Here is a 14,300-nt window from a genome sequence, read left to right on the forward strand (position 1 = left end):
ACTCCAACACAAAAATACTGCTTGCTTGCAATGATTTAGGTAACTACTGCCCCTATCGCCAGGAAAAATGCACACTGTCACTTTAAAGTGTTCTGACATCTTTGATCTTTATAGTGAAATTAATTTGAATTTGTTAGTGACAAAAAGGTGTATCAACCACAAAGTCTAATGGCTGTCCTAAACAATGATCTGAACATACATTAATAATTTAATATCAAAGAAAAAATAAAACATGAAAGCAATGATTTTGTGCTCTAAATACACACGATGTGCTCATCATAAGCCCACAGGTAACACACACTGATGCATCGGCCTCAAATCAGTCAGCATCATCCATCATTATTAGCGTCAACACGTAGAACCGACACACAGTTACACGATATCATACAGAAATAAGCACAAGCACACACACACATAAACATACATGTGTGCAGTTCACTGAGCCTCGGCTCTCTGTGTAAAGCTCTGATTGACGGTCTGCTATAGGAGCCATCTGCAGCCGCTCAGATCTCAGGACATCTGCGTCCACATGAAAGAAGGAGCTGATGGAAGGGGAGATGGAGGAAGCGGTGCGTCTAGCCTCTCTGTGCATGAGGGAGACGGACAGCGACTGAGGGGGGTGGTCATCACCTAATAAAGATGGTCGCAGCTCATCTACGTCAGATGGATGTGGTTACCAGTGTGGACATGTGTGTGTGTGTGTGTGTTTGTTCTGCCTCACATGGATTTCTGGTAAGAGTGTGTAGATCTTTTTCACACAGACTATTCCATCATTCATTTAAAAGAAAGAAAAACCTCGACTGTACTCAGAATATGAAGGCCAGGAGTTTAACTTTAGATGCAGGAATTGCCTTCAGATTTGTTTTGCAACCACTTGGCAGCAAACCAGACACCCCCTCCTTCTCAGTTTACAAATAAAAGTGACGCAGCGGGGTCAGGAAATGAGTTCAAGAAGGGGAAAAAGGGAAATGCGAAATCCAGTCGACAGAATGCCAGGAGGTCTGCCTGTGTTTCGGAGGTGAAAAATTGGAATGGACATTGGGAATGATTGGAAAAAAACCTGCATGGGCACAACGCTGAAATAAGTGTGGATAGATAAAAACTAGATCAAAATATCGGATGCTGAGACTTAAAGTCAATCAGGATGAAGGAAATGAACAAAACAGAGGACTAGGAAGAGTTTTCCCTCTTTCATTACTGCTCATGCCGGATCTGTGTGTGACGACCCGTGTGATTTGTAAGCAAGCTTCGTCACAAAAGGCTTCCTCTAAATGAGCCAAGTTGAAGAAATAAAAACAGGCATGCATCTTTCAACATGTGGTGATCTTTGACAAAAACAAGGTGGCCTGTGTGCGTGAAAACACACAGAAAGGGTTTATCTAGGCTGGGATCTACTGTGGTTTGGAAAATCTGGGAGAACTGGGGCGTAAGCACCTAAGGACCTCCAACCTAAACACAGACACGCTCGTTTGAAAGGAGAGGTGGAGCAGCAGAGCTCATACAAAATATAGCAACCAAGTAAAAAAACAGGCGCATGCAATGAATACACAGAACACAAACACACCAAGGAAAAGATTTTAAAATGAGAACATCTCCTTTTGACCCGTGTGAATACATTAACACACACACACACCTCCTCTAAAGACTTTGGCCTCACTCACCACACACACATGCACACGCCTCGTGCCCCTTCGCCACACACACTAAGCTTACACTTTACCCGCTGAATGCACCGACATTTTAACACATCTGCTTGTGTGTTTTCATACCGACTTCAAACAGAAACACTTGGTTCAGTCTTTGTTTCCCATTTTTTCCGATCGCACAAACCCTTCAGCTTCCTGCTTTCGTTCACACGTTCTTTCGTTCACAAGTGGCGGTCTCGTTGCTAAGTCATCTTTTTCAACTTTTTAAACTGATATTTCAACATTCATTTACTTCGGATCACTTTTTCCCTTCACTACTCAGATTTTCCTTCACTCACGTTTACAAAGTTAACTAAACTACAATTTGCCAAACTTCCTGGAGGTTAATCACTGGTTGTTTTATTTCTTTATTTCTGGCATATATATATATATATATCGCAATTTGTTTGAGTACAACATTATTTAATTCACAGGATTTCTAACAAATGATTTTAAACTTTATTAAACAATTAGAAAAAATGCAGAGTTTATTTTTATTTATTTGTTGTAAATATAGGGTTCTGACAACAAGAAGTGATAAAATGGAGTTTCTAAATTTTTATAGCGGACATGTCAACAAATAAAACAATAAACTAAATAAAGCTAGGCTGAAGATTCCTCTCAGGTCTAGTTCTCAGCTTTTGTACTCATGTTTTTAATGTTCTGATAGTTTTTGTTTTATGGCTTTTTTAACCTTTTACTGCATTTTAAATGTTGTATTTCTGCATATTATTTTATTGACGTTTTATTGTGTTTTAGTTGTTCTTAACACGTTGCAGCACCTTGGTTCCCCTTCATTAGGGGCAGGAAGGGACTTTATAGTAAAGTTGAATTGAATTGAATAAAATAAATTAAAATATGCTGCACCCTGAATTCAGAATCTGCAAAAATGCACATTTTGCATTCAAACTCAGTTAATCTGCCCTTTGCGATAAATTATTTATTTGAAAGTAAAATAATTTTTTGTTTGTCAAAGTTAGCAAAGCGTTTGTGTGCTCAACAAAAAACTCACTGAGCTAGGGAATCTTATAAACTTACTTTGTCTTTTTTTGTCTTTTTCAGTAGAATCAACTGTAATTTGTACAAAAAATATTCAAATGGCAGAAATGTTGGGAATTTCTTTTCCTTTTTTCATTCTAAAACATTTCATAGCTGTATAATAACACAATCTCAATGGCATTTCCAAAATATTAGAAGAAACAACTGTGCACCTTTAGATGATTTTTAATTTGTTTAAGTAAATCAATTTTCAAACACTGGTCGGGTTTCTGTTCTCCCAAATTAAAATAATACAACATCTTGACTTTTTCAGACAACAGCATTGGACTCCACATGTAAATAAAACAATGCAAAATGCAAAAAAAAAAATGTTTAACTTGAAAGTGGAAAACACAAGCCATTCATTCACATAAATTACCATGTGTCTCTCTGTCATAGACCATAATAGAAAATAATCTGCAGCTTGATCACAAAGGGTAAAAAACTCACATTCAATACATTCAAATTTCAAGTGCAATTGTCTACGGAGTACTCTTCACTCCCCCATTCAGCCAGCAGCCAGGCATTTTCAACGCCTACACGCCAGGCAATAGCAGAATACAATGAAAGAAAGGTGGCGGGGCATTAAATGATGTTTATCTGATTGTCTGTGCGTGCGTGAGGCTGTAGGAGTGTATGTTTGAGTGACGTGAAAAACAAAAGCAGTGCAGCAGAAACACTTGACTAAGATTCAACAGATAATATTCCTTTAAAATAACTCAGCTTTTACGTTTCATCATTAAGCGCAGATGTAGGGCGAACACTCCACAAGTAACGGAGCTCTAAACATCAGCGGGCGTGTCTGTGCTTAATCAAAAATGTGTCACATCCAGGGGTTCAGTTTCACTTTAAAATGCTTTCTATTTGGCAGAGCATGGTTCCCATCTCTCGTGACAACTAAAGCTGCAAATCGCAGGTGTCAGGAAGAAGTCGAGGCGGTCGCCTCACGGAAATCTGCCGAGGGCTTAGCTTAACAAGTGTTCAAATATTATGCTAAGCTCAAGGATACTCGCACATGCCTGAAAAGTTCACCTCTCCTCTTCTTTCTTTTCTACAGTAGCAGGTGTGGGTTGGTTTCCGTGGTAACCATCTGTTCAACACAGCCTGGGTCACTCGAGATCTCATTCAGGTGCAGCTAAGTGACAGGTTTGACAGGAAGCGTGCTTCCTTCCAGTATGAAATCTAGTTAAGAGAACCTCCTCGGTGGGATTCTGCTTAAAATAACAAACATGTGGATGAGCAGTGTGTTGACTAAATATTGACCACAAAACTCAAGTACTAATTCCCTTCTACAGCTGCAAAGAGATGGCTTTGAACACATTTTCATGTAAACATAACTTTCTGGTTATTTTACAACTGATGATGGGTCAGATGATGTAGCAGGAGAGAAAAACGGCTCCGTGGCTTTGGAAACAGAATTTTCTCAAACAATTAAAAGAAAAATCACTGATCCATCATTATGTTCCAGCCAGGCTTGTACCCACATTGATGGTGTGTGTGTGTGTGTGTGTGTGTGTGTGTATGTGTGTGTGTGTGTGTGTGTGTGTGTGTGTGTGTGTGTGTGTGTGTGTGTGTGTGTGTGTGTGTGTGTGTGTGTGTGTGTGTGTGTGTGTGTGTGTGTGTGTGTAAAATGACAGAACAGATAAATTCAGTGTGTTGAATTTGAAGCACCTCTAAACCGACAATGGACACAGAGCAGAGACGCTGAGTGTGAAACTTGCAGCCCTTCACTGGAACTACTGAGGCTACGGTCACAATGCTGCGGTAAAGTTAGCTGTTCTGATGCAGGCTTATTATTGCATGGTGCAAGATTTAGGCAGATGCTGTACAGTAATGTAATATGTTGCAAGCATACAACATGTTATTTGTCTAACAGTAAAATAAAAGCAATACTGTGCTTATTGTTGTATTCGGAGATTCAGAGTGACAGATTTGAGCGTGCTAATAACTGAGAACTCAATTCTTGTTGCTGTACTGCTTGACTTTTCTTTTCAGAAGAAAAACACTTTGGTTTTGAACTTGTCACATTGAACGTTTGAAGCAGATGAGAATCAAGATTTGTTTTTTTATGATTCTTCAAAGACCTTTGAAAGACCCTAACTCTACCATGACCTTAAGCTTTAATCTAGCTTTAAACAATGGTATTTTTAGCTGCAAAAGAGAACAAAAGAATAAGTTGCCCTAAAACTTTAAACCCTGCTCCAACAAGGATATTCACACATTTCTAGATTTTCTCTAACAATGTTCTTCTCTGTGCATCCCACTGGCATCATTTCTACCTTTTTTAGGAAGTATAAAATATATTATTTCTGTTGCAACACAGATGAATGGCACGTTGGTAGGGGCAAAAACACATTGAGTTTCTGGAAATTCATGACATACAAGTGAAGCACCCCCAATTAATGGACAGAACCCGATTACCGAGTGTTGCCCCCAAACCTCGAGTATTCATGGTCTTTAACTGGACAGAATATACCCCTTAAAAAGATACACTCCGCTGAGAGGATAAAAGTCAGTAGATTATCAGCCTTTTTATTTTAAATCTCAAATGACCACAAAAGGAATTGAAACATCAATAAACTTGGGAGGAAACACAAACTGTAAGGCTAGAGGGAAGGGAAAGAGAGAGTGCTAAGAAACATGGTGGGTTGAGTTTTATCGTTGATCTCCCTCAACCCAAATGCAGGATTTTGTTGTGGTGTTCCTACGAAAGCCAGTGTGAGACAGAAGACAAAAGCACCATACAATGGAATATTTGACAGGAAAAGAAAGCAGACAGAGCGGCAAACTGGAAGATAAATGCAACAAAAACCTACAATCACAAATAACGGCTGCATATTAAGGCAGAAACAAGAGCACACATCAAAAAGGCTCTCATGCAACAAAAGCAGTTGAACGTGGAACCGTTTCATTAGTGTGCGTCTCCCGTTGTCATCGGACGGCTGGACAAGAGCGGAGCTGTGACCACAGACGGCTCGAGGCCTGCCACAGATAGCCCATTCACACGCCTCGAAATCCACATGGTATAAATGAGACGCTCACTTTCTCTGGTTTTATTGCTTATGTGGAAAAACACACACCAGCACAAGACACAAATGCAAATGCGTCACCAATTTAGACAGAATAGTCAAGACTTGGCTTGTGTGTATTCCTGCATTTGCACAAAAAATTTTTAATAATCCCAATTTCCCTCCAGCAGACAGAGGAAAATCGTAGCCATCACCAAGCAGTTTGATGGATGGACTCGGAGAGAAACCAGGCTGTGGTTATGGTGGCCATGTCTGAAACCAGTGCCTGTTAGAGCAGCCTGTCAGCTGTACAGTGTAGCTGAATGTCAGCTCTGCCATTTTATTACAAATTAATGAGGCGAGGCTGGAGATCTGAATGTAATCCCGGGCAAAGTGTGACATCGAACACAGCGAAGCAAAAGTGACACTAAATCTGCAGACAAAAGCTTCCATTTCAGCTCTATGTGCTGTTTTGTTAAACCATTTTTCTGCTAAACTAAATGCAGTTTGTGAATAATTTCTTATTCATTGTGATTTAACTATTAAAAAGGAAAAATACAATGAATCCATGGTATTTTTCACACTTATTTAGCATTCCTGTTTTCCGTGCCACGGACCCCCCCAACCCCTTCATCCGTAACACGACTCTGCTCAGATCGAACCGTGCACCCTTTCTCCATCTGACTGACAAGACTTAGCAGGTGGCAGGACCCATTCGTACCCATGGTTCTGCAATCTGCACAAGCCTGTAACTCAAGCCTGCATGCGTCCCGAACACTGATGCAAAGACACGAGATATTTTCCAATGTCCGTGCTCATACAATACTTTTGTGTACACAGACAAAAATGTACTTCGACTGTGTACAACTATTGCAATCGCTAAATAAACAAGAACTGGCCTAATTCCGCCTTCTGTTGTGGCATGTGAGCTCGGATTATTTTCGGATCATTTTTGTTTGAACTGAATTTTCCAAAGCAAATATCACTGCATAGGGATGTATTTGCCAGTAACTGGGGAGATTTGTTTCACTCCAAAACAGAGACCATGGAGAGAAAAATAACTGATGCATGGAAAGAAATGTCACTAAACTCACAGAATCATGCAAACACTTTAGTTGCAGTCTGCAATCAAACAAGTGAAAGACTGCTTTATATGGCGGCATGTGCGGTGTTTTTGTTTTGCAATAGGAGCACAGGCATCTGTGGGGTAATACATGCTCACACACATTCATTACACCATCTCTCAGCTAGTGGACCCAAATGGTCGGGAGCTTAGCGAACGCTGCGGTCAGATTTGTGAGTCGGTGCAAAGGAAGGGAATCTATTCAAGTTTAACATGAGGGCATATTCGAAATGAAAGCTGCTGCAAAACATTGGTTTTCCTATTGAAATGTGGCTGCGTGGGAGAAAAGAGGAAGGTGGTTTAGTGTGTATTTGTGTGTGTGTGTGTGTGTGTGTGTGTGTGTGGGAGTCTGTCCAAACAGAGTTGAATAGATGGATAACCAAATGGATGGATATGTATTAACTGAGCTGCAATCAAAAGGACAGGAAAAGAAGACATGTTAAAAAAATTACCCACACACAGTCTGTTGAAGATTGCACTTAGGGGTTTGTGGTGTTGTGGTTCCTTGAGAAATGACTGAGCCACAGGAGGGAGAGGAAGAAAAGAACTATGAGAAAAGGAAAGAATGGGAGGGAGATGGAGGCAGGCATCTCCACGGCTGGCACGTTGGGAGAACACCTTGTAATTATCCACATCCGCTCTGTCAGCTGCAGCCAGCGGAACGGACAGATACAGCGGAGAGTTTCTCCGAACGCGATGCTCAGACACTAATTCACCCATCAAAGAGAAACTAGTAAAAAATAAAACATGCAAACACCCACAAACATACCAACTGCACATACTTTCACAGGCAGGCACACCCACACACTCACACGGGCTTATTATGGGGGCTCAGGCCAGACAACTCTGTGTGGTTCCACACCAAGTGTCTATTTTAAAGGGTTGCGGGCCAAATGTCTCTTTCTCAGTCTCACTCTGATTCGCCTCCTCAGTTCTGCCCGTTTAGTGGCAGCAGTAATGGCATGAAAAGGTCAGATAGCAGAGCTCTGGGGTTCCTGATCGTTCTCTTTTCTTTTGAGTTTTGCCTTCTTTACAAGCACTCAAAGAGGGTCAAGTTTTGTACTGTATGTGCTGTAAGTGCCTTGACTGACCTTTAGGGGTCAGCGTTACTCCTGATGGCTGCTTCATGGTGGAGTGTTGTGCACTGGAACTTGACTGTGTGCAAATACGGACAGAGCTACAGAAGGTGCATCAGCATCCTTACAGCAGGATTCTTCACGTCTTTTAAGTTTCAATCATTTCCATCAGATGCTCACAAAATATGATCTGTGCTGAGTTCTTAGGTTTTAGTTTGCCTTCATTGTGGCCAAGGGGAGGAAAATCAGCACTTTTTGAGTCTCAAGGAGAAGAGAAAATCATTAACTGCTGCGATCATCATCGTTGCGTCCCCAGTGAAACCGTAACCTTTTTGCTGAATGTCTAACTGACCCCACTGGGAAATCATTTACTCTCCACTCGCTCTGCCAGCTGTCCCACGAGAGGTCATTCTGTCTACCTGTCTCCATTCATTCAGTCGTTCTCTGTTGCAAAATGCTCACCCGGCAGTCGTTTGCCTGTCTTTTCCACATGATGAAAATGCTTTACTCCTGTGTGACGATCAATCCCCCAGGGGCTTGTCATCAGCTCTCATTTGAGGATGATTTCACGCGACTCTGCCTGGCTATTTTCTGACCGGTCCAAGTCACAGAACATGCTAGCTTTTGAGGCCGTCCTGGGAATGCGATGCCCCTACGCCAGGGCCTCTAGCTCAGGAGGTTTGCTTGTTTGGCTGTCTTCCCCAAGAGGATTCCTCCCTGTTGTTTATTTGACTTAATTACTATGCTGGCTTCACGCAGAGAGAAGGGATGAGTGACACTCTACTTAACAATCAGCCTCCCTTCTTTTTGCGTCACCTACAGTATGTCTGCCAGCTTGTCCTTCATTAAAAGCAAATCTCCCCTCCACCGCCGTCCTCCACAATGTGGGCGTCAGCCGAGAATTGTCTCCTGACAGACATCCAGAGAGCCGTCAAACACCTGTGGGCCTGAAACATGCGAAATGCCGGCATGCGGTGGCACACACAAAGACGAGTGGCACATGATACGCTCTTGTGCCTTTACGCCCAACGTCGGCTCACTCTGACGGGCACGAAGCACGGGCCAACAACCAGCTGCAATCGCACGTTCGATAGAAAATCCCCAGCTCAAAGAGAAAACATTAAATAATATTTGGAAGATGAAGCGCGAGCACATGTGCAAAACCAGGTGTGTGATGTACGAGGACACGCAGTCTGACACGTTTTTGCCTCGCTGAAACACTCGCAAGTCCAGGGGGAGGAAATCACAAGAGAGAGGGTGTTGAGTCCTCACACCAAGACGCAGCAAGAACATTCGCACAAAAGCGGCTTTAATGTAAGCATGATTATCTTGCAAGGACTATCGAGTAGTGATTCAAGTTCCCAGTTTCTTAGTTTGACTGTGCACATCCGTCGCTCAAACGCACAAATGCACTCTTTGATACTCCATGACATTTCTCTTGTCTCACACGTTTGTCAGCAACATTGTCAGACTGAAGAGCAACGGGGATCACAGAACAGAGCAGTCAGGAACTAGATTCATGTTCTTTAAACAGCTGTCTGTATGAAAGAAGGGACGGGGTGACGCGATCGAGCTCAAGGGAGTTTGTTCAACTTTCCCCCCAGGAGACCTTTGGCTTTGACATTGCAAGTCATTTCAGTCAGTCCCATTTTTATTTTGGATTTAGGACGGAGGCAGTCATACTCATTATAAAAAGCTGAAAGGGTGATAAAAGGAAATATACTGCCCTCAAAATTACAACTTGCACTTCATCTAAAGAATAAAGCATGTCATATAGCAGGCCTCTAAGCACAAGTTGCACTAAATGCCTTGTCTAAAGATAGAGATGAATCTGTGACGGACATCACATCCAGCCCTTGTTCGTGACCAACGTTTGACTCTACCTTTAAAACAGGCGAAAAAATCTAATTGCCTGAGAAACCAAAGCTCTGAGTGACAATCAAATGCACTTTCAACCACACACACGCTCGCTGTTTTAGCTGCAAATCAGCCTGTTCATAAATTTTCAGAGGGCGTGATTTAGTGGACGGGACTAAAATAAAGAATCGAAACACCACACCTCTAGCCACGTAGTTTCAGTCAGAAAAAAATCCCCAAAATATGGCAAAAATGCTGCCCGTTATTTTTGTCCAAGATGAAAAGTCTGCCATTACAAAAAGCCTGATTTAGTGTAGGGTGTGAGAGAAGAGACGAGACAGTGAGAGAGAGAGAGAGAGAGAGAGAGAGAGAGAGAGAGAGAGAGAGAGAGAGAGAGAGAGAGAGAGAGAGAGAGAGAGAGAGGCAGGGAGGAGGAGGAGAAGAGGAAGGACCGGCGCTCCGCAGTCTCCCCTCAAAATAACACAGAAGAAGAGAGAATAACATGTTTGCTATATATGTCAAAAACGTACTCATGCACGGTAGAAAAAGACAAACTCTCTCTTGTTCTCCATCAAAAGATGTGATTTAGTGAGGAAGCATTAAATTACAACAGATTTAAAGTCTCCAACTGTTGAATCCATTTAGGAGACAGTGAAAAGAAGTCCCAAAACCTGTTTGGTCCATTGAAGAAGGGCTCTGACCAAAGCCGACCCAGACCATTATCACCGTTTCAGGAGAATTCAAACAGAGGCTGTGTTGCTTTTCCAGAGCACTTAACAACGCCATGCAGTATTAACAGAAAGGGACAGCTCAAGAGGAAAAATGATACAGGGGCCAATATATGCATTTTACTTCAGGTCCTTCCACAACATATGGAAACAATCTTAACATTTGTTAAGAGAATTCTTAAAGAAAAGCAGCATGGGTGTGTGTGTGAGAGAGAGAGGTATAGGGAGAGAGGGGTACCCAAGGCTGAGAAGAGCGAGATCTTGTATGCTGACCAGGAGGGAAGAGTGGTGAATGAGACAAACCGAGGCAGAAATAGACTGACTCAGATAAAGGAATACTCAACATGAATGCATGAAAAGAAATGTATAAAAGAGCACCCATAGGCAAGAAAAATAAACAGTGCTGGATTGAAAGCACCTTCTACCACAGTAATCCGGTATAACCTGGAGTCAGGGAGGACAGAGAAAGGGCTTACCCTTGTATGACAGCTTTAGTCTTGGTACATTGTGCTTGGGCTCAACTCCTCTCCCAAGCTGCACTGCAATACACAGCAGCACTACAGTCCCAAGCAGGTAATCCATGGTGCTGGAGTGCTGCTGGCTGGCCTCCAGACCAGGGGGGCACTCACAGCCTGACCCCGAGATGAGTGTCCTCCGCTGAGGTACGTTGAGCCTGGAGGGTCCCCCCCACACGAGTCCTATAAGTAGACTTTCCAAGAAGAGGGGCAAAATCCTGGCTGTGCTTCCCAAATCAGAGTGCCGGCTGTGGGGCAGTTCTATTGTGTGAAGTCGGTGGAGGGGTGCTGCTCACATGGCTCCCCGTATTCAGGTCCAGGGTACAATGATCCTTTGGTTAATCTGTCCTCTCCCAGGTGAAGGCTCAGTGATCCTACAGCTCGACTGGGATGAGACGTAGAGGCTGAATAAAAGTGAGTGCAGAACACCTACCCAGTTGTGCAAACCTATCCTTTTCCTAGAGATTCTCTGTTATCTGTCCACTGGCTTTGAGCAGACACTCTCAGCAACCCCCTAATCCGTGTGTGCAGCTCCAACAGACTGCGAGAGATACACCATCCACAGGAAGGGAGGGGAGGGGAGGCAGAGCAGCTGAGCGAGAGGGAGGGTGTGCTGGAGGAAGGAGAGGTGGGTACTTGAGAGCAGCGATGAAGCCAGAGTCATGGGTAGGAAGTAGAACAGCCAGGATTTATAGCCCTGACTTTTCCGCGCCTGTTTCCTTTTGGGTTTGTCATTATCTTTTCTCTCTCTCTCTCTCTTCCATTATTCTCTCTAATTTCTAAAATGTATTATTCCTTTTCCTCCCTCTACTTAAATTCAAAGTTCAATTTCTGATAGATTTCATATATGAGGGATGAAAACAAGCTCGAAAGCCAAATAAATCCAAGAAGACAAAATAATAATATAAAAATAAGCCAAAGTCTTGATTTAGTCAGAAGCACATCATACGGTTCATTTCATTCATTTTTATTAACAAGAAATGTAAAGATAGACACTGATGAGTTTTCATCCATCCATCAACTTTCAACCGCTTATCCAGAGTCCGGTTGCCGGTGCAGCAGCCTAGGCCGAGAGGTCCAGTCTTCCCTCTCCCCAGCTAATTGAGCCAGCTCCTCCGGGGGAATCCCAAGGCATTCCCTGGCCAGCTGAGATATATAATCCTTCCAGCATGTCCTGGCTCTCCCCTCTCCTTCCAGTTGGACATGCCTGGAAAACCTCACCAGGGAGGCATCCAGGAGGAATTTTGGCCAGATGCCTGAGCCGCCTCAACTGGCTCCTCTCGACATGGTGGAGCAGTGGGTCTACTCCAGGCCCCTCCCAGATGACCGAGCTTCTCACCCTATCTCCAAGGGAGAGCCCAGCCACCCTGCGGAGAACACTCTTTTCGGCAGCTTGCATTCGCAATCTCATTTTTTCGGTCACTACCCAAAGCTGGTGGCCATATGTGAGGAAAGGAACGTAGATCGACTGGTAAATCATCCCAGCTGCTTTACACTCTGCTGTGAACTGCTCCTAGCCTGGAAAGCCAGACAACACTCCATTGACGGCTCTCGGTTGTGGGGCGGGTTCTATCATTGTCTTTCAAATGATCTCTGCATGCTACTGGACAATGAATGTGACATACTCTTGTTTCACTCTGTTGCATCATCCCACCCACCAGGCATATAGAGTGCCCTGATTGGCCCACAAAGCGGATAAAGCTCTGTGATTTGTTGACTAAGCAGATAGAGTACGGATTGGCCCACCATTATGGACCAATCACAGCTCTTTATGTGTTTGAAACCCCTCTAGAGAGCTGTGATTGGCCAGCCAGAATGCTGTTGGGGCTGCAGAGGTTCCAGTGGAGCATTCCTTGACCACACTTTGCAAAGCAAGAATATGGTCTAGTTCACTAGGTTAAACTGCTCCAGCAAAAACTGGAGATCACTGTCTGATGAAGCCAATAGGGCCACATCATCTGCAAAACGCAGAGACCTGATCCTAAGGCCACCAAAACAGATCCCCTCAACAGCTCGGCTGTGCCTACAAATCCTGTCCATAAAAGTTATGAACAAATCGGTGATAAAGAGTAGCCAACTCACACCGGAAACAAGCTCAAGTTACTGCAGGCAATGTGGAGCACTCTCTGACACCAGTCATACAGGGACCTAACAGCCCGTATCAAAGGGCCTGGTACTCCATACTCCTGGAGTACCCCCCACACGGCCCCCTGGGGGAGGCAGGTGAACGCCTTCTCCAAACCCACAAAACAGATCTAGATTGGTTGGGCAAACTCCCACACACCCTCCAGGATCCCCCTAAGGGTATAGAGCTGATCCAGTGTTCCACGGCCAGAACGGAAACCACATTACTCCTCCTGAATCTGAAGTTCGACAATCTGTCGGACCCTCCTCTCCAGAACCCCCAAATAGACCTTACCAGGGAGGCTCAGGAGTGTGATGAGTTTTCAACAGGCTGCAAATCTCTTTGGGATAATTTTTTTTGGACAATGGGTTTACCAAATGCTCTATTTGACAGCATGTGTAAAACAAAGCTACCATGACATTAGTTGTAGCTAGTGCTCCGCAGACATGAGTTCAACCAAGGACAAGCAAAGTACAATGTTGATTTGCTAAACAAAAAAAAATGCATTTTTGTTCGTATTTACGTTACTTATTCTGCATTTGTGTCAAACATTGTCACCTTACCAGAAATATCTAGATTTTAGAACACTTATGTGTTTTTACAATATAAAATTCTACTTTTTAATTGTCTGAATTTACTAAAGTTTACAGTTTCTATTTCCTCCACAGGAGTCTTCCTGTAAAATTATTGATCACCACAGACTTCAAGGTGGAATGCTAAAAGTTCATTTTACTGATGTCATTCAGTGTGAATTAGAAACTCAGAAACGTTGTTGCCGTCTTCCTCCGCTTATCCGGGTCCGGGTGGCGGGGGCAGCACCCCAACTAGGGAGCTCCAGACCGTCCTCTCCCCGGCTACCTCCACCAGCTCCTCCGGCAGGACCCCAAGGCGTTCCCGGACCAGATTGGAGATGTAACCTCTCCAACGTGTTCTGGGTCGACCCGGGGGCCTCCTGCTGGCAGGGCATGCCCAAACCACCTCAACTGACTCCTTTCGATCCGGAGGAGCAGCGGTTCTACTCCGAGTCCCTCCCGAATGTCCGAGCTCCTTATCCTATCTCTAAGGCTGAGCCCGGCCACCCTACGGAGGAAACTCATTTCGGCCGCTTGTATCCGCGATCTCGTTCTTTCGATCATTACCCAAAG

The 14,300-nt window shown here is 43.7% G+C and overlaps 1 protein-coding gene across 1 annotated transcript in view; it reads right to left on the reverse strand.

Moving 5' to 3' along the window:
• sema3aa (sema domain, immunoglobulin domain (Ig), short basic domain, secreted, (semaphorin) 3Aa) overlaps positions 1 to 11,330 on the reverse strand; it is a 33,137-nt gene extending 21,807 nt beyond the window's left edge. Inside the window, exon 1 of the mRNA XM_015959604.3 lies at positions 10,992 to 11,330. Coding sequence (XP_015815090.1) covers positions 10,992 to 11,097 — 106 coding nt within the window. The 5' untranslated portion in view covers positions 11,098 to 11,330. The remainder of the gene's footprint in view (positions 1 to 10,991) is intronic.
• Between the last annotated feature and the right edge of the window lie 2,970 nt (positions 11,331 to 14,300).

This window comes from Nothobranchius furzeri, chromosome 1, assembly GCF_043380555.1.
Source record: "Nothobranchius furzeri strain GRZ-AD chromosome 1, NfurGRZ-RIMD1, whole genome shotgun sequence".
NCBI classification, from domain to species: domain Eukaryota; kingdom Metazoa; phylum Chordata; class Actinopteri; order Cyprinodontiformes; family Nothobranchiidae; genus Nothobranchius; species Nothobranchius furzeri.